Raw genomic sequence first — 27,601 nt, 5'->3', positions numbered from 1 at the left:
CAATTAAAAAAACTCTTGTATGTATTTCAGGATAAACGAAGCAGCATAATTCCTGAGAAGCGAATGGAAAGCCTTAGCTGGCCCTGGTATTTTTGAAGAAATTTCATATACTGACAGGGTTGGTTATAGAAGCTTGCGTATATTATATGCAGTATGAAATAAGACTGACATTAAAGCGAGACTTTAAATAGTATCATTTAAATAAGAGATAAGCATTCAATTACCTTGATCGAATAGGTCAAAGAGTTGAATGAAAGTACTGTGGGAGATGCTGACGATTTCAATGGAAGAAAAGTAAAGGAGAAAATATATTCTCTTGAGTCAAGAAAGAAAATTGCAATAGAGAGAACAGTATTTAGAGGACAGGCAGTGCAGGCAAGCTGATAATAAGCTATATCATAACAGGTAAGGTCATTCCAGGAAACAATAGCATGATTATTCAGCTAATCAAAAGAATCAGGAAGGCAGTTTTACCTGCTGTTGTTTCGCAACTTCATACAAGGACACGCACTAGCTACTATTAAAAGTGTAGTAATTACATGGCTGCATTCTTTCTTCCAACTCTTAAGCTTAGCCTTGAACGTGTAAGGTCAGAAGAATTATATAAATGGAAGGATAAAATGGAAGGACAGACAGTCAGAACTGAGCAATAAATTCCACTCTGAGTATTTTGAATGGCTGTGAAGGGTGGGATTTGAAAAGTTTGGAAAGAAGTTCAGACATTCAGTACAATTTCATTGCCTAACGAGTAAAGCTTGAGAAAATCTATCCTTAAAATAACAGTATGTCACAGACTTTACGTAAATCAGGTACATGCTTTGACTCGTATGAAGTAGCTCGTACCAAGTATTTTCTTTCATATGGACATTTTTCCTGAAAAATTCAAATTAGCAGTCTGATAAGAGTCAAGTGCTGACAGAGTGTGAAAACAGGCTAAAGGAGAAAAAAACGAGCTTTCCTTCCCCTTCGTCCTCCCCTTTTCCTTTCATCCATGGTTGTAACTTCTGCAGTTAATGTCCCCTAACGGTCCAGAGCATTGACCCTCCATCTCTTTTCAGATTCTTGAATGCAAATCAGTTAAACGTGCTGGTTAAAATCTCTAAATTTAGTTCCTACTTAGTATCTCCCTTTTTAATGTGGAATGTGAAACATCTCTTTACCAGCTATCTTTATATACATACAGAAGATAAATGCTGATTATTTTTGGATGTATATGGATAATGGATGGATTATTTTTCATTTTATTACAGATATGCTTAATAGTGGTATGGTAATAAATGACCTGACCACTCATTTGCTTTTCATAAAAATCCTTTATTAAAAAAATACTAAAATAAGATAGGAATAAATTATTCCATCTGAAAAGATATACAAAGATATTGCATACCATGAAAGATTGAATTTTTAGAATCAGATGCCCTCTTATCTCTCCTTCTTGCACTTCATTTGGCTTGAATAAAGGGAATACAGTAAAATTTAGTGGGAGAAGAAGGCAGTTTAAGCAGGCAATGTTTCAAAGTTAGAGACAAACAGTAATAAACAGCAGCCCTAATGACATTGTTTGTGGAGGACGCACTGGCAAGACTAGATTTCACTAGGTTGTGAGAGCAGTTCTGGCAGAACAGCAGGATCTTGCCAGAGGCTACCTGGGAGTCTGTTCCAAGGCCATGTGACATAAATAAAGCATATAGGACTCTGGTGTTACAGTGCCTAGTTAGTTTTGCTTTCTGATTATCTCCTAGGATTGTAGTGCTTGAACCATAGCATTCAAAGTCTATTTACTATCAACAGCTAGCTACCGATTTGCACAGTTTGATGGCATTTCTTGGAGCTCTATTGTTTCTTACAAGGAAAGAACAGCCTCAGCTTGGGTAAATGAAGTGGGGAGGGTGAAAAAGCTGATAAGATGAACTCGTAGTTCAACACTAATGAAAGGAAATCTGTCATCAGCTCAGTTGGATTATAAATTGAAAACGGTAGATTCACAATTGACAAGAGTAATAGCAATGATAGGTTTCCACTTGTGCTTGGTTCTTTGTAATTGTTTTCCTAAGATGTTCATATAAAAACAGTATGACCATACACCACAGCACTTTTTAAAAATAAACCCACTCTGTTGTTGTAATTTAGATTTTTTTTCTGCTCCTGGAATAGTGCCAATTTATGAATCATTCACCTTACCAGTGATTGCTAAAATAGAGCTAATCAAAATTTAATGAAAATTTTAAGCTTCATATGTATTTTTAAGTGCCCATGAAAAGTTTCAGAGAATGGCACCATCCCCTTGCTCCCATTATGTCTGGGAAGGAAGGGGAAAGCAGGCCAGGCATTACTGCTCAAGAGGTACTTTGCTGTGTCTGGTCTTCATTGCCCCTCCTACTCCAATGGAGAAAATTGAACATAGTTTTCATATAAGCCCAAACCACAAGGACTATTGCACCCTTCAGAATGAAAAAGCAGAAATAAAACCTTACAGGAGAGTAAGGTTAACAGACCATTCTCATAAATTCAGGTAAGTGCAATCAAATCAAGCCCTGCCTATGGTTCTCAATGCTAGGATATTACCTTTGGCAGACCCAGAGTCTCTTTAAGGCTCAATAATACTAGACATTGACATCCTGTCATGAAGCATTAGTTAAAACATTGGATCTAGAGCAGCTGAGGGGGATGTAATATGTGTGTAGGTGTTTGAGAAGCACGGATATGAAAAAAAATGAGAAATTGTTGAAGCTGATTATGTAACTGTGAGCTCCAGTAACTTGGAGAGGTGAAGGTAAATACGGAATGGCTCAAGTTGCAGTAAAGGTGATTAGTGAAGTCCATTGATGAGTTTACTCAGAGGCAAAAATAATTTCCTGATAATGGAATTAGTACACTTTATGCTTAAATCAATAGCAAGATACTTACTGTCTTCTCTGGGAGCTGAGTGAAGACGGAGATGACCTTGCAGATAGCTCCTGATTCCGTTTTTATGCATCCATGAAGATTAACTGCTTTAGCCAGTTCTCCCTCACAGAAAGGCATCTCTTGCTAAGTCTTTACGGAGTCCCTTCCTGTGTATTTCTTTGCATGTCAAACCCACTTGAGGTGATGGAGCAAACCCCCTTTATGTAAAACTCTGGGATTTGGAAATAAAATTGAACAGCTTGCTTAGGTCCGTGAAGCGATGACCAAGGGATAAGAGAGAAGGACTGAGCAGCTTCTGGAGGTTTCTCCTAACCCCATTCTCTGTGTTTCTGCCATTGCATCAGCTCATTAGTGACACTTAAAATTTGTAGGGGTAGGGGCTGTTCCAGACTCTCCAATTTTTCTCTCTCTCGGAGTTAAAAAGAAATAGCTAGATTTGTCTCTGCCTTACTGACTTAGGGAAATAACGTCTCCGAAATTTAGGACAATATAGCCACTGGATTTTTGTTACATTCTGCATCCTTCCTTCCCCACAAGCAATCAAAACAAAAAGGCATAAAGGCTTAGGTGGAATTACATCCTTTCCCAAATGTTGCTGCATCATTATTTTCCTTGAAAGGCCATGTGCTTTTGTCTGTTCTTTAAAACTTAAAAATGAAATCTATCCCGAAAAACAGATTGGGATTCCTTCCTGGAGTTTTAAGCGTATCATTTGTTACTCGGGCCTTCCTATTTTGGCTACTGGCATGTCAAAAGAAAAGGCTTTAGTGAAGCCATATGAAGATCCCAGTAAGGTAATGGATGCTTGCTTTTAGCAGGAGCATTGTTATCAGGCAGGACTGCACCTCTCTTTGGGCCCAATTTTGACTACCATATCAATGTTGGGCCTTCAGTAAGGTTATGTGCTTGGAAAAGGTAAAACAGCAGCATCAGTAAATAAAAATAGGGAAATACTGAGAAACTAAAGGATGTTTTGCCTCTATTCTTACACTGGAGACTCTTTTTCTGCTAAAGACTTGCTTTCCCCACTGCATCTGTGTTCTTAGCATGTTGGGTAGACTCTTGGCAAGCTCCAAGGAGAGCTGATAAACACTAACTCCTTGATAATATTAAATCATTGTAAATGTGATATAAATCATTCAGAAGAGTCTTCAAGATTATTATGGCTAATAGAGAATAGAATTGATAGAACAGAAATATTGGTCACCATAACTGTATATATCCATATCTGAATATACATTCAGCTAGAGAACGACTGACAGAGAGATACATATTACATAGTCAGCTAGAGCTAAACCAAATATTAAAGTATCAAGACCAGGTCATTAATTCAGCTGATGAGTACCTTGCAGCTAAGAGATAAATTGTTGCTGTTAAGAATCTTGGAGTGTCTATGTGAAATATAAAAGTGTTTTTTATAAATTACTCGTGTGAACGCTCAAATAAATTGATTAAATTCAGACTTTTGGCAGTCCCAACCCCAAAGTCTGCAAATGAAGTGGTTAAAAAATAATGTTCATAAAAATATATATTTAATCCTGAATACGCAAAATTAAATTTCTAATGTATGGTAATTAGCATTTCTACCTGCTTCCATATAAGGATGATTTGCAGTAATAATTGCGAGGAAAATGCAGTAACATTTGAAAAGTATCATATTGCTATTAATCATGCATAGATTTACAAACATGTATATCTGATCGATTAGGTTTTTTTGCCTTTAAATTACCTACATATATATTAAGTATTCCAGTTTATAATGTGTCTCTAAATTATTTCTCTAGACTCACTAGGTAATAAAAAACTTACAGTGTTCATAGATCTAAATCTCATATTAGCTGAGATTTAGTCAGGAATTTCATTAAATTGAGTGAAATTTTGCTCAGATAGGACTGAATAGAAGCCTTCTAAACATTGAACTTTTTGGATACTGGCTATGACGTGGCTTTACTGCTAAAGTGAAAAATGACAACAAAATTTTATTTAAAAATATTTAATTATCAGATATTTCACACAGAATGCACATAAGACACTGAGTATGTCCCAAAGAAATTACAAAGTAAAAAGAAACTGTATCAAATACCTGAGAAACTAATATCGTGCTGTTCTTAGAAATCATAAATTTTTGGAAGTGGTTCTAGCTTAATTTATGTTTCAACTAAAAATGAGCTCTGCACAAGCAACACATTTTTGGGAGGTGGAAGCATCAGCAAAGCAAAAAGAGGAGAAAGTGAAAGAGTTATAACATAAAATGAGAAAGCAGGGATGTAGCTAGATGTCAGAAAATATTCTTAAGATCAGGGCGCAGTCAAGGGTCCTTTCTAAGGGCCCAAGTTTTTGTTAATAGGAATGTGGAAGGGCAAAAAGTTGCAGAGATGTGGGAGTCTACAAGGAGATGTAAGTACAAAGCAGGAAAACATGCAACAAGGAATGAAAGAAGTTTTCAACCACGGGAAATTTGTGCAAATGGAAGTTGCTCCAACGTTGTAAAGAAAGGAAAAGCAGCGCTTCTTTGCAAACTCTACAGGGGGTAGAAAGGTGCGCAGGATGGTGAGCAGCCCAGCGTCGTGAGAGCTGGAGGCAAGAGCTGGACACACAGGTGACCAAGATGACAAGTTTTTTGAGGCTTTGCTATGTTCTATTCGGCTGTAGAGCATTGGAGAGGACTGGGCAGAAGCACAAGAGATCAAACCAGCCTCAGAAGGAGAAATCATTACAAAATAGGAAGCCTAAAGTAGCAAGTATTTTTGCCATAATTTCTGCACTTCCTTTGTGTATATTTACCTTTGAGCCTAATCCTGGGCTGATTAATATCTTCAGACTTTTCATTTGTGGGCTTTGAATCATAGTATTAAAATGCTTGAGGATGTGCAGAGATTCACATCCGCTCTCAGAATATTAATATTCTCATGAAAGCATTATACCTTTTTACATTAATTAAAAAGAAAAATACAATGAAAATCATTGATTAAAATAATATTTGGGGTATAACTTAACCAAAACATGTTTTCTACAATCCTAAATCTCATGATTTTGTTTGGGAGATGCTGAAGACAACTTTGACTACATGTAATATCGAATAGAGTTTCTCTGAGCTAATGTCTCTCAAATGTCAGATTAGTTGGGTCCCATCCGGAAGAGTCACTGCAATGCTCTCCCTAGAGCTGCTGTTCTCCAGCGTAGAGATGAAAATGAAATCCCTGGTCTTGCTATGGCAAAAAATTCTCATTATACTTTTAAAAGTAATGTTGCGATCAAGTGACTTTTCCAGTACATCTTCATTCTAATGACACATTGGAATTCTTAATATCATCTTAAAAAAGTACATGTGTGCTTTTCAATAAAGTATATTTCCAGACTGCAGTTAATCAGAGGAAAGATTTATTGCTTTATATTGAATAACCGTCTTACTGCTGGGTTGAGGTCACTGTAAAGTGTACCTATAGTTGAGGACATGGTTGAGAGCCTTGCTGAAAAAGGGAAATAAATTAATATCCTATCCTTGTTTGTTCAAATTAATTTATGATTGGTCAGTTTAGGCAAATGAGTCACTTCATTAAAAGAAAAGTGGATCCTTAAAAAGAATAAAGCTTTGTGAGAAGTTTGATGTATATACAATATTGAGAGAAATGAGCTATGTGATTGAAGTGAAGAAAATAATGGAACAAAGGATAGACTAATAACTTTTTTTAGTAATTACTTGTAAACATATAATGACACAATAATGATACTTATATATATATATAAGATCTTATATATATAATACTTGCATAGGAAAACAAAAATCCTAAATATCTTGTGTTTCTTTGAACTTCTGCTCATAATTCTTAATTATCTTTAAATATCTTTACATGATCAAATACGTGAATATGCATCTTATAAAAAGAAACAATTTATTAAATAAATAGAGAATCTGTAGAAAGGATTTAAGTAGGTTGTAGTACATTGTAATCTGTTCATAGGTCAACCATGGGTAAGCAGGTTATTTTACCTAACCACTTTATAAGATACCTGCTGGTGTCAATTTGGGGTACAGACTGCAAGAAAGATGAAGACTGATTGAGTAAGAAAGTAAAAGTAATGATCATAGGCCTAGAAAAATATGCCTGATGAGAGAAGTTTGATCAAAGGTGTTGGTTCTTCTGAAGAAGGGTAATTGCCACCCATTTTCCTCTTGGTCCTGAATGATGTCAAAGTTGGCTGCAAAGTGGCAGGAATGAACAGGGTTCACTTTCCTGGTGAACCAGACAAAAATGCTAAGGAACGATATTGCAGCATGTGAGATTCACATTGGAATTATGGAGCTTGTATTAGCAGTAGAGATATTTCAGCACTAATGTATATTGCCTGAGGATGTTGCAAAATCATTCTCAGTGAGGTCTTTGCTAACAGATTGGACAAACATTTATCAGGAGCAATACAAACGGGTTTTTGTGGGAGACAAAGAAACGAAATAGCTTCTTAAGTATGTCCTTGTTTCTGCTGTCTGTTCTGCCGTTACACTTCTATTTTCAAAATCACTAAACTATGCCCTGTCTGGGCTCACTAAGATAAATTTCCATTGACCCAAATATGAGTAGTAGTATATATATCATGACTGCCCCCCAAAAATATGTATTTTATTAGTGGTGATACTGTATTTTATTAATAGGTACTGAATGAGAAATGTGGATTTGTGATTATATCCTTGATACCTGTTAGACCAAACCTTGCTATCAGGCACTCAGCTGTCTAATTAGCTGATTGAACCTTGGTGACCTTTTGGTAATTTAGCAGTTGGAAATAATCCAGGCATGTGTATATATACATATCAAAAGCTACTGATTTCTACATGCTAACTTTTAGGTGTAGCTTAGTTGTCCCATGCAAATTACCTTAATATAATTTAATGATTTCATTACATGTCAGTTTGCGTGAAATCAAATACCTGATTTATTTATTTATTTATTTATTTACCAGAATGGACAGAACGCACACATATTTCACTGGTTTCTAAGTACCATTAGCTATTTATGTGCAAAGAAAAGAGTATATGAAAAAGTGTTAATTTTGTGATGTAAAATACAATGTGTTCTTAATGCTCTTAAAAAGCAATATAGTATGGGCAGTTTTTTGAAAGATTCCTACTGTGGTTCAGGTGCAAGAAAAAGAATTAAATGCCAAAAATTTTGGCCTAGGTAAAAGGTATTTCAGCTTTTGTGCTGAACTATGCTTACAGCTAGAAAATGTTTTCCTATAATGTAACCTCAATCTCTCTTAATCTAAAGTGATCACTTCTCACATTACCTGTTGTGGATGCAGAGAACAACTGAACACAGTTGAACCGAACTCAATTCCTCTTCTCTCACAGTCCTAGTACATTTGAAAGCCCAGAGTCTCTCTTTTCAGTACTGCTGTTGCCTAAAAGAAAGTTCCTGATCCTGTTAATATCTTCTGATTTTATTCTGCTGCTCATTTAGGCTACTCCAAAATGGAAGTATTTGATTAGCCTTAATTCAGCGATACGACGCTGTGGTGACAGTATCTTATGACAAGGAGTTCTTTCATCTTTTCTCATATTAAGCAAGGCTATATTTTCAAAAAAATAGGACTGACCAACTTCAAGACATTGCTCTAAGGTAGGGGGTGAATATAGAGTGCAACAACTATTGAGTTGCAATGTGGAAATTTGTATTCCACAACCAGTCAGAAGGAAAGGACCACACTGGAACTGATTCCATTTTTTTTAGCAGAACATGCTGAGGAAATTGTGGCTGGTCCCATGGTTGTTAAAATTCATTTTCATGAATTTTTGTTTTCAACTCATTTTCTGTAGTTGCTCTGCTCTCGGATGGGACATATCCTATCCTGATGTGGTTTGGAGACAGTTTCCCCTCCCACTGAGAAATAGGAGTCCATTTTGCATATGTGTGAGGAAAGTCTTGTCCATAGCCTTGGCTTCATCCTCCGAAGAACGCTCCCAATGTCTAGGATGAGCTGATACTCTTTTCAGCATAATTCTGGAGAAAAATCACTCGTCTTTGAAAAATCTGAATCCAGCCGTCTCAATACATAAATTTAGGAGAAACTTCGAGCAAAATGATGGCTGTAAAATGAGAGAAGTGAAAATCTTCTGGTTCAGCTAATCATCCTGTCATTTCAGAAATCAAACCCTTTAGCTATTTTGATGGAAGTAAAATAATGTATATATACATATATATACATATATATATATATATATATATAACTTCTCTGATGGGCTTGATGTAGTAGTTTAAAATTTCTTTATGGTACAACTAACCTCTATCAGAGATTTGCAGAAGACTGGTGTGACCCTCTGTCTTTACATTATATTTCAGGCACTGATCAACAAAGGTGAGACCAAGTGTGAGTGAAACTAGACAACAGGCAACAACATTATTTAGGGAGCAGTGTACGGATAGATGAGAACTAAAGATTGGTATAATATTTTATCATGCCTTTCATGTGGTGGAGTGCCTAACAAAAAAAAAATGTGTTCCTTGGATCTATCTAGAATTCCTCCAGTGTGATCAGCAGCATCTGTAGAAATGAAGCACATTCTCACCAGAGAGGTGAAGGCAGGAGGCTTCATAATTCATGAGCTTCTGTTTTCTCCCTTGTACTGGTGTAATTTTCAATCTTTTAAGTTCCTATAACAGCCCATGATAAAATCAGACTGTAAAATTAATGGTGCAAGTTGAACTACCAACTTCTCCGGACAGGTCCAGAGCTAAATTGTAGGCTATGAAATCCTGACCAGAAGAGAAAAATTTGCAACTGACCTCCCTTTATTTGCAGAGTACAATTAACTTCACATCTTACAAAGCTCCTGGAGTGAGGAAAGTAATCAGCTCACTTACTTACAGACTTTGTGATTTTGGAGGTTAATGGCACAGCATAACTAGGCCACCTTCCAGTCGCCAGGAAAGCGCAACACTTGATCCATGTTTGAACAGCAAGGCTTCCTGCTGTTGAGAGCAGAGAACAGCACAATGGCAGCTTCTTATTGAAGACATTTGGTTCTTGTTAAAAGAACAACAAAATAAAAAAGTCAGAAATAAGATCGACAGAGTCAATCCCTCAATATAGTCTATTGATTGTTGAAAATACATGGAAGCTTTGAAGAATTCCTTTGAATTAAGGTATAGATAGTTTGTGTATTAACTACTAATATTTTATTTAAAAGCTTGTGTCTAAACTGGAATCTTTGCCTATGACTACTCCCAGTCCTTGGAAAAGCTAGAGAACTGAGACTATGCATCATGATTTATGTTTAGGTAGGTTTATGGCCAATGCCAAATCTGTTCCTGCCATTGGGACTGAAGAACCATAGAGGAAGTGAAGCAGATTTGGATTGCAAAATACTCAAGTATTAATTCACTTATCATACCAGCAGTTGTATCCTTGAAAAGCAAGGAATATTAAAAAGATAAAGAAGTATTTAAGGAAACATATTTATTTCAAGGAAGGCATATCTGCCATTTATACTTGTTCAGTTATATTAAGATGGATTCAGAAACAAGAACCGAGCTTGTGCATAATCTAAACTACAAATGACCTCACCATTGCCCCAAAACGTTGCTTCTTGATTCAGTCTTTTAATGAACTGAGTACTAGCAATTTGAGGAGTTTTCCACTAAGAGCCCAAAGAGTCTGAAAGTTTTGTGTAAAAGTTGTTTATTTTACTACTAGTATTTTTATTAGCCCTTCCAATGATCTATGTGGTTTCTTCTGGGCCTGCATAAAAGTATGTACATACATAAGATCATTTTCATAGATCTTCCCAGATATAACTGACTTGGCTGTGGCATTCTTTCTTAGCCCATATTTACTAGAAGACATAATTAAATTGTTAGCCACGTTAAAATCTCTCAGAGTGCGCAACTGGCAGTAGTAGTTTTGCATGGGAATTAAATATTTTAGATCTTGTAATAAGCAGTTTCTCTAATTTTGTGTTTTTCTTCGACATATCACTTCACACTTAACTATAAATAATAAACTACTTAACTCATACATATCAGTAAGGAACTAAGAAGTGAGAGATTGCTTGCTTAGTACCAGAAAGTACTTTGGAGAACATCAAATCCCCTGACAGATGAGGGTTGCCACAAGGATTTATTTTGTTCAGGCTTTAACTAAAATAGCTTCAGTTGCATTTTGCTATTTAGGGTTATTGAAATAGAAGTTTATAGCAAAATGATTTATAGGCAGTAATTGCATTTCCCAGCTTACCTATTTCCATAAATGAAATCACAGATTCACTCTGTACTCGATCTTGAGCACAACAATGTCAATATTTGTATATTCATCTGTTTAACTAGAAAGTAGTTTTCCTTTGTTCCTCCCCAAAATACTTAGAACTTTCATAACACATGCTAGTGTTGATTTTTTTCCCTGTTGCGAGATGCAGAGAAATGTGTTTCTATTTTTGTAGTATTTTGAATGTTAATTGAAAGAACCATATGAATTTTAGATGGTGGTGAGGGAGACATAGCAAAGATAAATATTCTATACTTTGACTACTTAATCAACATGCTGCAACTGAAGAAGCGTAAAAAATATTGAGTCTGCTGTATGCACGGAATTTAAATCTTAATTAAATCAGCTTTGCTGGTGGAGATAACGCACACAACCAAATCTGCTCTTTGATCATTTGATTAGACAAGATGATGTTGGGCTGAAGGAACAAGAACCATCATATTTTGACCATTCACTCTAGAATAAATATTTGCAGTGTTACAACATTCTAGTGTGAGATAAGTGAATTCTTAGTCCATTTTCTGATAGTGAAATGATAAGCAGATAAATTAGGAGATTTAGGTAAAGACCAGTGTGAGAATAGAAGATTGCAGGACAACTCATGAAGTTATGAAGTGATGTAGTGAAGATATGTAGTTTCACACTTCACTAAATCTAGACAATTTTCCAGTCCTGTGCTATAACTAACTGGCTATGTATTACTTAAAACAGTGGACTTAGTTACTGGAAATAAAATGTTTCCTATGAAGACTAGAGGCAAAGGAATAAGGGATGACAAACTGATATATCCTAAAAAGTTGCTTAAAATCTTCCACATTATTCTCCCAGATTGTCCTTGCTAATGTCACTAATAAGAACACTTTCCTGCCTATCTTTCCCTCTTATTTTTTCAGTACTCTCTTTTTGTTGTCTAAGTTGTCACTTTGTTGGCTTTCTAAATTATCCATACTTCAAAATCGCCATCAGGCCAACAGACCAGTCTGAGAATTATTGCTTCATATGTTAAGAGTGACAGTTACTTAGACACATCTTTTAATTATCCAGTCTGATTGGTGTCTACTACTGTGCTATGCTAGAGACAACAAAGCCTTTACTTGAAAAATCTATATATACTGGTTAATATTATTTGCCTAGGAATTGCTTCAGAGTGCCTGTTAAATCAGTGTTTCTGTCTCAGCTTTTTGGTGGTCTCAATTTTATTTCTTCCATTTTCTCTATCCATAATATTAATGGCAACTGATATATGCATGTGGGGTCTGGGAGGAGTCTTCTGAACCATCCCCTGAATTCGAACCTGACCACATTTGTTAGTTCAGCCCAAAACTCCTTTCTGATTTTAGTAAGCATTTGTTGAAATGCAGAATTTGGATACATAATCTTACATGAACAACTGTAAATGTTATATAAATGGATCCTATTTTAGACATTTCTAAAACACTTCATACCAAAGCTCTGTTGTCTGTAATGCTTTTTAGCATACAATTATTCATAGTTGTCATGAGTTAAAAATGCTACTAAAGAGATAGTAGCAAATATTTTTCTGTATGATTTTTTTCCTTAAGTGTTTACAGGACTCACTGCAATTTGTACATAGATTTTAATTAATTATTAGGCATATGTGACTGTCAGTCAATAATTTAGATGCTTCTGGCTTACAGTTTTTGGAATGCAGCTTGGTTTATGAAGAGCGAACGAATATACCATTCCATCTGTTCACCAAAGCCACCTGGCACAAAATAATTTGGGGCATAATTATGTAGTTGGCAAGAGTTTCAAAAAAAAGATTTCTGGAGTTTTAGTCTGCGTAGATGCTTTCTTTGTAGTGATGGAAACCTGAGTAATGCATCAAGGAGCGGTGCTTTTCCTCACAACTCCAAATAAATTGTGTTCACCTTGAAAATAAAGTCTAACATCGATGAATGTAAGAATTGAGAGAGAGACATGAAATAATCCTGAGTGTGTGATGCCATGGATGGGATTGAAGAAGGTTGTTGTTAGAAGCAGTTGAAAGAAGTCACGTGGGAGGTGCATCCTTGTCCTTTTAATCTCCTTAGGCTTGGGACAGTTTGGGGAATGATTTTTCCTGCTTGATAGCAACACGACTATTTTTCAGCACCCCGTTTTTACAAGACTGCTACATCTGCAAATCTATTTCCCCATCCTTTCAGTGGTTAAATTTCATCCTTAATCCTCCAGAAGCCCTGACTACAGGCAGAAAGAACTTGGCAAATTATTTTCAAAGCAGAAGGAAACTTTCTCCTTTTAATTCCTGGAGAGGGAAAAAAGTTTGTACAGTATTCGCTGTAGATTAGATAAAACTTCTGAAGTAGCAGAAAAATGATGCACAAAAAATAAAAGAGGGGTAGATATGGTTGCGTATAGTCTTAAAGTGTAGAATTAGCAAAGAAAATTTGCATGAGGAATGCATGTTTGTTCTATATGATAAAGTTGCTGCTGGAGCGAAGAGGACATAATGCGCTAAAGACAATAGTGTAGATATGGGTCACCAAGAAACTTTATCAGGTAGCTGGCAAAAAGCTTAGTCCTTTTTTATTGTAACATGTATGGGAACATGAAACAGGATCTGAAGCTTGTCATAAAGTCCTACAGGTTGCAGTGGTTCAGAGAACCATCTTTATAGTTGTTCTGCATGTTACAGAAGGGGACAAGTGCAAATTTGTGACAGAAAATACAGAGAAAAGTTATTTTCACAAAGGGATTATATACAAATTAGAAACATCTGCTCAAAATTGGTGGTTTTGTTTGCATTTACTTCTTCATGGTCAAGTATTGTCTTGCTGTTCTGTAGGGTTTGGAGAGAAGGCCTCCTTTGTTTTAATTTTTGTGTGGTTAAAGTCATTCAGCTAACATTCAGTTTAATTAAATGGCTTTTAAGTTTTAATTTTAGTGAAGGGAAAAATTACTGATCATTAAAATAATTGAATGCTTTTTCTTTTCTTTATTCTTTTTTTTTTTCTTTTATTGTGGCAGATATCAGGGAAGAGCCTTTGAGATAAGTTTAGTACTAAAAAAATCCTGGTAGTCTGTAAAAATATGTTATCTGCAATGAATAAAAAAGGATTGTTGATATTGTTAATTAATAAGAGATGAATTAGTCTGGAACCTGACACTTAATTTACCTCAGTAATTGCATTCAAGGAAAATCTGGGTTTATTAGGCTGTGGTTCTGAAGAAGTAGCCCTTTCATACATTTGTAAAAAGTTATGGATTTTCAGCTAAAAATCTTGATTTGAATTTGGTCTACTGTGAGGAGAAATTTAGGGAAAAAATGATATTGTAAGGTAGAGAAATATATTTATATATTTGAAAATATATATTTCTTATGTTGAAAGTACATATTGCTTCACTGGAACATTATGCAAAACTTTCCCACTCGGTACAATGTGCCCAAACAAATACCCAAAGCCACTCTTTAAAAGTCACATGGGGAGCTGCCAGTAATAGGCGTAAGTCCTGGTGGAGAAAAAAAATGTCCTAGTGGATCAATGTCTTCTTTGCACAGTGAGCGGAGATCGGTTTTCTCTACGTCTCTCTGTAAGCTTTTATTTCTTATCTTACACCCATTATCATGGTACTCAAGTGCCTTTTCCTTTGCTTATCTTCTGTACAGTTCCTTGTGTTCTTACTCTTCCAACTCCGTCTTGACAGTAGATGTTATGAGTACAAGTGTTGTCTGTGTCCGTAAAGGATAGGCTGCCAAACCTGTGCTGAATGCGGATAGAAATTCATCCATTTTGTGCTGTATTAGTGAACTACTCACATTATCCTATACAAGTCAATTGAGTAATCTGTTTTCTAAGTATTTTTAATAAGGCAATATTATTAAGACACATTGGAAATGGACTCATGCTTTTTAATTTAAGGCATGAGAAGCCACAGTGTGCCTTTTTACGGTGTTACCCTTTCATTTCAAGGTAGAATTGAATAATAGCATTTGAAAGTTAACATAAAAGGGACAGCTATGAAGTCCATCTGAACTAACATTCAGTCTTTGCCAAAAGCCGCCATGAGAGAGAGAGCAAGGCAAGGCCTCCAGACCCTCCCTAGATGATTTCAGAATGACTCAAGGCACAATTTCACCACACACACTTGCCTTCTTTACTAAAACACATGCAAGAGTGTGTGTTGGGTTATAAGATTATTTTGAGACATCGTCTTTGGCAGTTTCTTGGAGTTCAAAGACATCCGTTGGTGTTGACTGGCCCACAAGTAGGCAATGAGAAGCATCACGTCCCTGCCAGGGTACTCCTTGGCCTGGCTGCTGGTGTCACACAAGTTGTGAGGACCTTCCCCGCCAAGTGCAGAAGTTTTCTCAGGAGGTTGAGACAGTCAGCATTCAGGAAAAGAAGGTGTTTTCCAGAATTTCCCTGTCTCCCTGGAAGTAGATGCTGTGAAGAAAATGAGTAGCTTTTCCTGAATATTACAGGCTGCGCTTGGTGGCATGTGACCCACAAAGGCTCTTGCAGCTTCCTAACGAGAGTCTATTTGCTTTTGTCTTTGGTCAGGAATACTAGAACCACCTTCTGTTTCAGAAACAACCATGTTATGAAATCTCGAAGAGTGATTAGGCCAGACCTGGTGTACCTCCTGTCTGCAGGAAGGCTGTCACTTGACCTCACGCTTATGCTCCATGGCTGTGGACCCCCACCATCACCTACTGCTTTCCCAGCTCCCACAGAGAGCATTTGCCTCATAGCCAAGCCTTGCAGTGTAAACACCATGCACACACATATTTTCTTTAATCTCAACAATTTTGTCTGCCTGTATGTGTGCACAATTCCCATTTCTGTACGTTCCCCATCTTTTCCTTCCTTCCTTCCTTCCTTCCTTCCTTCCTTCCTTCCTTCCTTCCTTCCTTCCTTCCTTCCTTCCTTCCTTCCTTCCTTCCTTCCTTCCTTCCTTCCTTCCTTCCTTCCTTCCTTCCTTCCTTCCTTCCTTCCTTCCTTCCTTCCTTCCTTCCTTCCTTCCTTCCTTCTTTCTCTCATTCTTTCTCTTTTTCTTTCTCTTTCTCTCTCTCTTTTTCATTCTCTCTCTCTTTCTTTCTCTCTTTCTCTTTCTCTCTCTTTCTTTCTCTTTCTTTCTCTCTCTTTCTCTTTCTCTTTCTCTTTCTCTTTCTCTTTCTCTTTCTCTTTCTCTTTCTCTTTCTCTTTCTCTTCCTCCTTCTCTTTCTCTTTCTCTCTCTCTCTCTCTCTTTCTTTCTCTCTCTCTCTTTCTTTCTTAGGGCTGCTGATGTATTTTACATCCATAAACTTTCGCAGCATCACGATCGCTGCAGTTGTGCACGTGCATATGGGTCCTTGCCCTATTCCAGATCTCTGCCTTGCAGGTGGGTACTTGCAGACTGCAAAAAGATTGCTCTCAAATGAAAAAAAAAAAAAAAAAAAAAAAAAAAAGACAAGAAATAACGACACAAGACACGATTTAATGAGGTTTAATGAGGAAATAGGGCTTGGACAAAAATGGGCTCCGATGAGCACTGGGACGGGAATAAAGATGCAGGGGGCACTTGTATTGCTTCGCTTTTACGATTTTTCTTTTTTTTTATAATAGCGCTATGTGGACTGGCCACTAGAGGGGGGATGGATACACGTTTTCCTCTTGTGCTCCAGCTGTAGGTCCAGTTTCTCACATTGCACATGAACTTTTCCAAGTCTTGCATTCTGTTGCTTTATCTTTACTGTAACTTTACCTATCAATTCTATCCTTTCCTAATTTTTGCTTTAGCGGAACTGGGTACCATTTTCCAGCTGATGGCATAATAATGATTTATAACAAGTTATTTAATTTTATTAAGTTATTTATTCGCTTACATATGCATTTTAAATGCTGTTTCACTTTTCTTTTTCACCCCTCTCCAGCCTTATTTCCCCTCTACAGCCTGAGAGAGTTTTCAGGGAACTCTCCGTAATGAGAATTGCTCAGTTACTGCATATAATTTACATCTCAAAGGTACGGATGAGCAATTTTCCTTGCACTTTGTTTTCCACTTAGTATTTGACAGCTTTGAATTTCATCCATCAATGTTTACATAATCCTCAGCCTTTTGGAAGTCCCTCTGCACATACGCATGGTTTTCACTACCTTCTGCAACATAAATAATCAAAAAAAGCATTGCCACCCATTTCCGAATGGTTGCTAGGACGATTCAGCAAGCCTGGTCCTGCGAGCCGCCTGCTCTCGAGCTTTTGCTGTATTGAGTAAAGGCCACGGTGGATCTGGTCACAGAGCTGCTCTTCTGTGACCACAGAGCATGTCTTTTTAATCTTACTCTCTGAATCTCTTTTAATGGCATTTTGTCAAAAAAGAAAAAAAAAAAGAAAAAAAAAAGATAGAAAAAGATAGAATTGTGTTTTATTATACCACTTTATCAAGATTTTCCAGGTTTTGCATTACGGAAGCCACTAATTACACTTTTTTCCTTAGACTTATATTAAACAATATAACAATTGGATCCCATATAGAGTATTCCCACTTAAGCATTTGCTGGTAATGGCTGATAGGATCACCTGAGGAACTAACAGTAGTCTGATGGCCTAAAAGTTCAGGATCGCATGACTGTTTGTCCCTATTACACCACATGACTGACCTTAGGTAATCTGGATATGACCCTAACAGCCACTGAGATAAGGTATTATGATCATTTCCAATCAGCTCCAAAAAGGGCTCCTAAGAGCACTTCCAATTAGCTCTAAAGTTTCAGCACATTCTAGTTATTCACCTTCTGGTGCAACAGCTACTTTTACTAGAAATCTGCATTTTTTTACCAGCTGCACCACTGATTTTCACACCTTTTAAAATTGCTCCATGCACAACATTTAAGCCTACTGCTTTGTTGTTTTAAACACACCGCGTTGCTTTAAACACTCATTTTTATACCTCAGGTCCGAGTGTCTCTATTACCTGGGAACAGTGAGTTTGAGGCAGATTTTAGCATTTTTCTCAAGTTCGAATTTTCAGACCTTGCTCATCAAAATCCTCGTTTGGAGTTGTCATTAACAGCCATAGCTTGACTGCTTCGTTGCTAATGAGAAGTGACAGATTGGGGCTAGGTTATTCTACATAATAGGAAAATATAACCAGAGGGAGGGGGGAAAAAAAAAAAAAAAGAGAGAACTTTTCAAATCATTTTTTCTTTAGAAAGATATAGACTATAACTAAGGGTATGAAGAAGACTTTATGTGGAAGATCTTTCTTCTATCAGTGAGAAGGACACTGACACTTGTGTAATCAATGAAATACATGCATAAGAAAAATAACAGTAAGGGTTTTGTTTCATGCTTTTGCTAACTTGAGCATCATCATGTGCAACAGGTTTTGTGTTGTGTTTTTTTTTCTTTACCCCCAGTAGAGGGTATTTCAGGTGTATTTCCTGTACCTACTATTTACCATCGCCGTTATTCTTAGTGTTTCAGGCCGTACAGTTCGGGTTCACTTTGCTGGGCAGCGCTTGCGTAGCAAATTAGTTGCAATCAATTTGTGGGGCCATTTGAAGTGCCAAGGGCATCGATGCTGTGTGGTTGGTGGAGGTCCTTAGGGTTCCCCACGATGGGTTGAGGGGATAAAAGCTAGTGCATATAGAAAAAAAGTACTATATGTTCAATACAGACTGGTATTTACATGAAATGGCGGTAAACACTGGACATCTGTTGTCTTCTTTGGTGCAAGGATAGAAACCGTTTCAGCAGCACCCACTGATTTCTGTTTGCTGTTAGAAAATTGCTCCAGGAAATATTCTGGATCAGAGAAGTACATTTTCCATCAAGATAAACTTGTGGACTGAACCTGGCTTAAAGATGAGGGGGAGACATCCCTAGGGGGTTTATTTCATTGTTGTTAACATCTTTTCTTATTTACTAATCCCTCTTAGCAAGCCAAACTGACTGTAGGCGCACCCAGGGGTCCCATTTTTTGTGATGTTATGGGAATGAAAAATGGGAAAGAAAGGAGGAATAAAAGCTAGAGAGAAAGCCTATATCTTGTATATTTATATATTCAGAAGTCTGTTTCCAGTCTGAGTTCCTCAGCTGTTAGGACGATGTTTGCTCATGGCTTTTACTAGCCATGAGGGCACAGAGGTTACGGCTTCACTGAGGTTTGGTGTAGACCGTCTGCAACCCTTAATTAGCAAAGCCCTTTTAATGAGTGTGATATATCCATCCATACATGTCATCTCAGATTTTGCTGAAAATACCATTTTAAGTCCTCTCCTACTACTCCAGCCCACTCCAGTTTCTTACTGGGAGAAAAGCACGTCTAGAAAAAGACCATAACAAAATCTGTAATTAATTAAAGATGATTCTTAGTTTCCAACCAGATCAGCCAGGTAGGTTCTACTGCATTAAAAATGGTGCTGCAGTGATCCAGGCAATTTTTATAGATTTACCTGTTGCTTTGAAATCTTGGAGTTAGGTTTTGTGAACCAGAAATGGAAGTGAATTGGTTGCATTTCTGCCCATAAATGAGAAGTGAGATGGTTTGAAATAAAAGTGCCTTAGCAGACTAGTACGTGCTGTTTGCCAAGCACAGGTACACATGGTACTGTTCTTCGCCACTGCCAATTACCTAATTTCTGTAAGGGATGTGCATGTTTTGTGGTTTTGGGAAGAGAAGTAGAAGAAAAGGTGAAAGCCAGTGCTGGACTTTTATTTAAAACTAGATTTTTTTTCTTGCTATACAAATATGGCTGCTTTGAACTCAGGATTCATTTCATTGTGGTGCCCTGCAGAGCTAGTACCCTCACGCAACGGAATAAGGACAGAAGTTGGGTGAAAAACTGAATAGTTATTTCTGAATGGTGACAAGTCACGTTTTCTTTATCATAAAAAGTATTGCCTTGCCCACACAGAAATACAGATTTCATTGCGAATGTGCTCACTTTAAAGCAGACATACTGCAATGAAATTACAGAGCGCTGCAGCATTCCTCTCAGATCTGTACAGCCACCCACCCAATTACAGGCTGTGTCTTGCCAGCATAAGATTGTTGCTTGGTTTCTGTAATATTTTTGTAGCCTTGCTTTCTTCTAGATAACTTAAGAGATATGCTGTACTTACTCCTTTACTTTCACCTTATTTTTCTGTTGTAAAATATACATATTCATGTATATAATTGGCTGATCATTTCAGATGGAAAGTCAAATGAAATTCCTTTCCAAATGAAAGTCTCTTCTCCATAGGGCCATATGTTCCATTTTTATATAGAATATGCTCTGAATAGATGTTTCTAATACCTTAATAGCTCTGTTTTATGTCATTAATTATATGAAAGGTTAATCTTTAAATCACCAGCATTTCCTGAATTCCCAATCAACTTCATGCTTGAGAAGGAACCCATATAAATGCTCGATTTGTTCCCACTACACTGGGCAGAGGAGGTCAAGGAAAAGTCTAACCTTGGTTGGTCTCAGAAAAAGAAATACCTGTGTGTGTTTGTCATAGTTATGGATATGAAGCTGGCTGAAAGATATATAGGTATATATGAAGTGTGGTTATAGTGAATGTGGGGACCTGCTCATCTCAGGATCACTCTTCTGTCCTACCTGATGAGAAGATGAGATATTGGGTACAAAAGTCTGTCTTTGAGAAGACATGGAGAGGAGGAGATCTTAGGTTTCTCTCCTAAATCTCCGTTGTTGTTCCTGCTCCACTTCCAGCATGGGAGGTGGAGACACAAAAATCTCATTTCCCTTGTGTGCATAGGGGCCAGCTGAGCTCCTCACCTGCTCTTGCCTTGCCTTTCTTCAGGTGCTCTCTCCTTCCCTAGTGTCTCTCTTCTTCAATAAACCTGGTTTATGTTGTTGCCCTCCTTTCCAGAAGCTGTTTCATCTCTGCTTACACAGTCTTTAGAGCTGCTTTCTCCACCCACATCAGCCTTGGGTTTTTCATCTCTGCTAGTCCTTTAGATTTATCTGTCTTTAAAAAAGGAAAGGCAAAGGAAACCAGCAACAACCCGGTTTAGTCATCCTTACTCCAGTCCCCCCTCTCATCTTTTCCTCTTATGCTTCGTCTCCTTTATTATTTGTATTATTTTTAAAGCACCAGTAATAATCTGTCTGACTAAATACTCCTTCTCCTTTGCCATTCTGAAAACCGTTGGGGGTGCTGGGGGAAGGGGGAGGCTTGTTCATCGTGTCCTTTTGCTATTAATACAGAGCGAGACGTAAAAAGAATCAAATTTAGTCCATCAGAAAAGCAAATGATGGGCTTTTTATCAGCACCAAAGAAAATGATCAAATATATGCATTTCAAATACCCCTCAATGCTCCATCCATAAAAAAACATATAGCATGTATTAAATGATATAAAAATCTCCTTAGATATCATTAGCAATTTTCTCTGACACACATATGCAAAGTAATTAGGAACAAGGTATGGGGTTGCATCTTTAGGCTGTTACAGAGTATCTGGGTATTGCTGCACACATGGAAAACCAGATCATCCGCTTGATCTAGACCCCTGCAGCAGACAAACAGAGTGGTAAAGGATGGAATTTGCTGCCTTAACACAGGATTTCTTTGTATTTGATACATTCAGGCCAGAAACAGAATGTGGTACATTTGCATTGATCTGTGGTTTCATATCACTTATTTTTTTTTTTCCTTTTTTAATGTAGTACAGAAAGGAAGGAGAAAAGACAGAAAGGAAAATAAATCATCCCTTATATACATTCCAGGCATACACAGCCACAGTTCCTCCAGCCCTGCGAGGGTATTGATGTTAGGAGCAAGGGATTGCATACTAGAGATCCGAAGCCCTGATAGTGTTAACATCCTCAAGAAAACGTAGTTCCCTTGCTTGCCTATCACCCTTTCTTGTACATAAAAAAAACCACTAAAAAATAATGCTAATAACGTAATTATGAAAGGGAGATCACTCCTTTTAAGTGGAACATTAACAGGGGAATATTTTAAATATTTTCTCTCTTTTGATATTCCCTGAGCATCTCTTGAACAAGAAACTGTCACTAACCCAAACCACTTTTTTTTTTTTCCTTTTCCTCTCTCTTTTTTTTTTTTTTTTTTTTTTTTTTTTTGGATCCATATCTCAAGCTAGGATAAGGGGATCAAAATAGAAAGAATGACATATCTCTGGACAGTTGGTGAGCATGAAATTTGAAAGGAAGAGAGGGTGAAAATTTATTCCTGCAATTGCTATACATACACTACAAATATAGTAATGTTCAAATATACCAATGCAAGCAGCCTGGAGCAGGATGAAATAACTGGATCTGTAGTAGCTGGATTGAAACAACATGCTTGCTCCTTTATTTTTTATTATCCCTTTATTTTCCATGTAAACTTTCAGGCCAGCTGTGGGCAGCCTGTAGAGGACCTCTGTGCCAGCTAAGAGCAAAGGGCTTCAGTGACACCCAAGGCCCCCTCTCTTTCCACCGGTAGATATTTACAGGTATCCTCTGGAGATCAGTAGGAGGATAATTATCCTTATCTGTGTTTTTAGAAAGGATTTCTCCATGAGGATTTTTGCAAGACATCATTTCCTGAAGTTTAACAAGTGCCGTCCTCTGTAGGGAGGATCCATCCGTCATCCTGCCAGGGGAGGCAGGTCACTGGTGGCTGTTGTCCCTCTCCAGGTGGATGGGAACAGGCAGTGCCACATATAGGGCTTTAGCCCCTAATGAGGCTGACGAAGGCACTGCACCTTTAAAGAGAAGAAGTGCGGTGTGCAGTTTGCTTAAGCTGTCGCTGCAAGACGCACAGAGGAGAATAAATTGCCCAGGCGGAATTGCTCGAGTCTCACAAACGTTTGCTGGAGATTGCTAGCACCAGGAAACAGCATGAATAATTCCCGAGGGGTCAGTCACTGGTGTGGCTGAAATACAGCCCCCAAACATGCTGAGCACCCGGAGAAGCACAGCTGTGGGATGCTGGGGTCATCCACGTCACTCTTGCATCAGGTTTGCAGGGACCGAAACGTGACCACGCTGATATGGCCCCTTATAGCAACAGGGGATCACTGTAGCAGTAAAGCTTTTTTTAAAAAAAGAAAATATATGTATTTTTTTTCAAACCACCTTTAGACAAAATTTTAGCAATCTTGGATGCTTTTGGGAGTTTTCTGGGTGCTAGGTGTGATCAGGCTTTCTGACTGCAGTGCTGTATGTAGATGGAGTTCAAAGTTAACCACATTTTTTTATTTCTCATGATTAAAAATGCTGTTGGGGTCAGAGGAGATTTCAGTGGGAAAACAAACGAAAAACCCCATATATACCTTGGCCCTCAGTTTTTATGACCTAAAGCGTCTTCCCTAAAAATAGGATCAGGCACCCAAACGAGCAAGGGGCTCCCTTCCTGCTGAAGCAAACACGTTAAATTCACGGATGGGTATTCAATCTCTCCAGGTAATGGGAGTTTTAGGAGGCATCAGGTCCTTGGGGACTTGAGGCACAGAGACAGAAATATATATTTGCTTACATATATAAAAGTCTAGCCTTAACAGTGGCAGATTGCTTCGAAGCTGTGGGTGAGCTGTGAATGTTTGTAATAATAATAATAAAAAAACCAGTTTACTTCTATTACATTTCCTATGAAGAAAGTCCTCGCCCAGCCCATATGCTCATTGCTTTCACTGATAACATAGTCTCAATAAAAAAAAATGCTAGTTAGAAGACTATATCTCATGCTTCATATTAAACAGGATGCAATGAATCAAAAGGAGGAAAATAAGCTTGTACTCCTTAAAAAATAGTCTCAGTTAGAAAAAAATACAAAATTCACTCCTCCTGGGTAATAGCTGAGAAAACTGCTATGCAGAGGAAAAAAATGGCTTGATTGGTGCCTAATCTCTGTTTTATGCCTCTTTTAGAGTAGGTGGCAGTTTTTTAAAACCTAACAAACCTACACTAAATTAAACTGTGTGTTAAAGCTCTGGTTCTTTTCCCTCTGCTTATGGTAACCCAAGGATGGAAAAATATGCACAAAATACAGTGATATTATCCAATTCTTTACTGGTAGCATTTTATTAGGATGGGATGCTGTAGGAAGAAATTTCCGAGCTGCTTTTGCTGATAAATGGGCAGGGGATTTTCCTCGATGTGCAAGGAGTTGCTCCAAAGATGCATCAGCAGGTTGTTCATGTGCAGGAATGGGGAGGGGGGGGAAAGGAAAAAAGCAAAAAAAAAAATAAAGAAAAGAGGAGCAGGAAAGGAAACCTTTATTGATGGGCAGTCAAATAAAACACTCTTCATTAGGAAACGGCTGCTCTGCTGCATAAATTCCCTGTGGGGAACTGGGAGCGAGGGGCTCGTGCTCCTGCATCCTCTGCAGCTGGTTTGATGGGGTCTTCAGCGTGGCAGGGGCCAGGCACGAGACCGCTTGCTGGAATCTGCCCCAATAACTTGCCCGCAGTCAGGGTTTGACATGGGCAGCACCGCAAGATTTCACCCCCTCAGCCCCAAAAACCACGTTGCTCCGGCTCTTTTTCCACACCAGCTCTGCAGGGCAGGCTCCTTCCCTGCCTTCAGCAGCTCTCAGTGCCGCACGGAAGGAGGGTGGAGGGAAATGAGCCCCTCAATTTAGCTTTTTTTCCTCCTTTTGCCTTTTTTAAGAAAAGGACGGATAGCACTTTTTCAGCATTGTTTCAAATTTTTCTTTCTTTTTTTTTTTTTTTTTTTTTTTTTTTTACTGAGACTTTGCAGCCCAGTTTTGATACAACATCATTGTTAAGGGGAGTTTTTATGTATCTCAAAGCAATATGCTGTCTTTAAAAAAATAATTCCTCACAAATGCTGTCCTAGGGCCACACTCAAAACTTTTGCCTTTCTGAGCTGAAGGGGCTCCACATCGCAGCGACATCCAGATACAGGCAGCACATTAACAAAAATCTAACTCCAGCGCCATGCTTTATATCTCCAGGCACACAATGGAGGTGAATGTGCAATAATTACAAAGTGAAGCCAGCTGGTTTTTAAAAATCCGGCCGTTTTGCAGGGCTCCTTTGCTCCTCGACTTTCCAGCGGTCGGTGGGAGGAGGAAAGAGGTTAAAACCCTTGCGTTTGGTACACAGGGAGCAAGTCAGGTAACATACACCAGCCTGTAAAAACTGTAAATGCTATTTTTATTATTATTATTATTATTATTATTTTAAACGTTTCTCTTTGTTTACAAAAGATCAATAACCGGTACCTTCTTTTTTTTCTTTTCTTTTTTTTTTTCCCATTTTTTTAATACACTCTCAGACTCCTGAATATCGACAGGTGTTCCAAGGGAGTAGCATCATAGGAAACCTTAAGGGGGGCTGTCCTGAAGGTTGCTTTTGTTTTTGTTTTCCTTTTTAAGACACAATAAAGCTAAAATATCAAAGTCGTTTAGGCCGAGCCTCTCATGATGGCAGCCGGAGGCTGGAGTCCCCGACCCGGCCCGGCGGCCCCTCGCGCCGAGGGCCAGCTGCTCGCCAGTATTTGGTTGCACGCGGCTGAAATCCTTTCCCCCCACCCCAAAAACCTCTGCCCGTCCCTCACACCTCACATTCCCTGGCTGGCTGCTGGTGGCAGGAGCACGAGCCGTACTCGTTAATGATGACCAGGGCGCCCTCAATGTGGTTGGGTTTGTAGTCAACGTAATATTCCTGGGCTGACATGGCAGCCATTTGGTGCATGGTCTGTTTCTGCTTCTGCTTGCGGCGCTGTGTCACGAAGCACTGTCTTAGGTGCCGCAGGCTGGCTGGGAAGCACTTCCATGAGACGTAGAGCACCAAAACCACGATGAGGAAGGAGAAGATGAGCGCCATGGTGCCCGTCACCACCTTGTGGATCTGCACGGCGTTCTCGGCAGGCTCACCAGGCAGCGTGATGGGAAAGGGGTCCGTGGTGGGCCCGTCACCGCCACCGCCAGCCACAGCCCGCCCGTCATAGCCCGCCGTGGCCGAGCTCAGCCCGAAGGCTTGCTCGCTGCCGTTGGTCACGGGCACCGGGCTGCCCGTGGGCTCGGCCGCCTCGTCGCACAGGTGGAAGGCGTACACGGCGTCCAGGAGGTCCTCGCCCTGCGCGTACTCAGGGGTGGCGCAGAGCAGGTTGCCGTCGTAGCGGCCCTTGAAATCGCTCAGCCACGAGGCCAGGGCGCAGACGTTGCGGCCGCAGTCCCACGCGTTGGCGGCCAGGCTGATGCTGGTGAGGGCCTTCCAGGAGGCCAGGATGCGCGGGTCCACGTACGTGAGGCGGTTGGAGTCCAGCTGCAGCGACTTGAGGTGGGGCACGCTCTCGAAGACGTGCGGCTCCATGTACTCGATCTCGTTGCCTGAGAGGTCCATCTTTTCCAGTTTCCATATCCAGTCCAGTGTGTTCACCACGATGGTGACCTTGTTCCTCCGTAGGCAGAGAGAGTGCAGTGAGAGGAGCCTGGGAAAATGGGCTAAATTCACCTTCACCAGGTCGTTATGCTCCAGATGGAGCTCGGTGAGCTTGAACAAGCCCGCAAAAGAGTTTCGGGCCAGGCTCTTTAACTGATTGTATCCTATGTCTAGAAACTTGAGGCTGCGGCAGTCCTGGAAAATTCTCACGGGCACAAACTTGATGGCGTTGGACCGCATGTGCAGGGTGGTGAGCTTCCGCAGCCCATGGAAGAGGTCCGGCTCCAGAGCCTGAAGGTTGTTGTACGATAAATCCACACTGCGCAGGTTGGGCATGGGGCGGAAGGTGGTGTTGGGCAGCTGGGTGATTTTGTTGGAGCTTAGGGTGAGCTCCTTAACCCGCCGCAGTTTTTGAAAGGCGTCCCCCTCCACCGAGCAGATGTGATTGTGATCCAGATAGAGCCACGTGAGCTGCATTAACCCCACGAACTGTCCGTCACGCAGCTCTGAGAGGCTGTTGTACCGCAGAGACAAGCCCATCATGCCCGACAGGTTGCGAGGCATCTCTGTGAGATTCAGTGATTCGCAGTACAGCAGCCTGCCCTCGCAGCGGCAGAGCTGCGGACACCCACTACTCACGGCTGGCAGCATTTTAGAAACGATACCCAGCGTACACAAAATCAACCCCGGGGGCTTCCTCAGCAGCCAGTTTAAGCAGAGACCAATGAGAAGGAAATCCATTAGCAAGAATATTTCCAAGTGCGCTCGAGAATGTCCATTGAATCGTTTCGAATTCTACATCATATTTTATTAAAAAAAAAAAGGAGAAGGGGGGGAAACGAGGGGGGATGGTGGGGAGGAAGGAAAAAAAAAAAACAGAAAAAGGCAAACAAACGCAACAGACACAGAGCCAAATATTTCACTTTACAGCATGCAGGAGCTGCACCGCGTTAAAGTTCACAGACATTCAAAGGTAAAACGACAGTGATTTTGTTCATGTTAAATGCTGCAGCAAAGGAGAGAGAGAGAGAGAGACAGAGGGAAAAAAAAATTCTTTCTTCATGAGAGAATTTAATTAAAAAGTGTCTTACCCACCCTTTTCCAGAGAGTGA

At 39.2% G+C, this 27,601-nt stretch overlaps 2 protein-coding genes across 4 annotated transcripts in view; one reads left to right on the top strand and one right to left on the bottom strand.

Annotated features, from left to right (window-relative positions):
- The window catches only part of CTNNA2 (catenin alpha 2), a 395,828-nt gene that overhangs the window by 228,168 nt on the left and 140,059 nt on the right, over window positions 1-27,601 (top strand). The gene's annotated exons all lie outside the window — the stretch shown is intronic.
- Window positions 25,237-27,318, bottom strand: LRRTM1 (leucine rich repeat transmembrane neuronal 1). Its single transcript, XM_010221044.2, has one exon. It carries the CDS (start codon window positions 27,228-27,230, stop codon window positions 25,659-25,661), a length of 1,572 nt encoding a protein of 523 aa, XP_010219346.2. The 5' UTR covers window positions 27,231-27,318; the 3' UTR covers window positions 25,237-25,658.

Source organism: Tinamus guttatus, unplaced genomic scaffold, assembly GCF_059628265.1.
Source record: "Tinamus guttatus ecotype Peru unplaced genomic scaffold, ASM5962826v1 Tinamus_guttatus_pri_ptg000218l, whole genome shotgun sequence".
NCBI classification, from domain to species: domain Eukaryota; kingdom Metazoa; phylum Chordata; class Aves; order Tinamiformes; family Tinamidae; genus Tinamus; species Tinamus guttatus.
The sequence above is the reverse complement of the archived record's forward strand: the minus strand, read 5'-3'. Positions and strand labels throughout refer to the sequence as shown.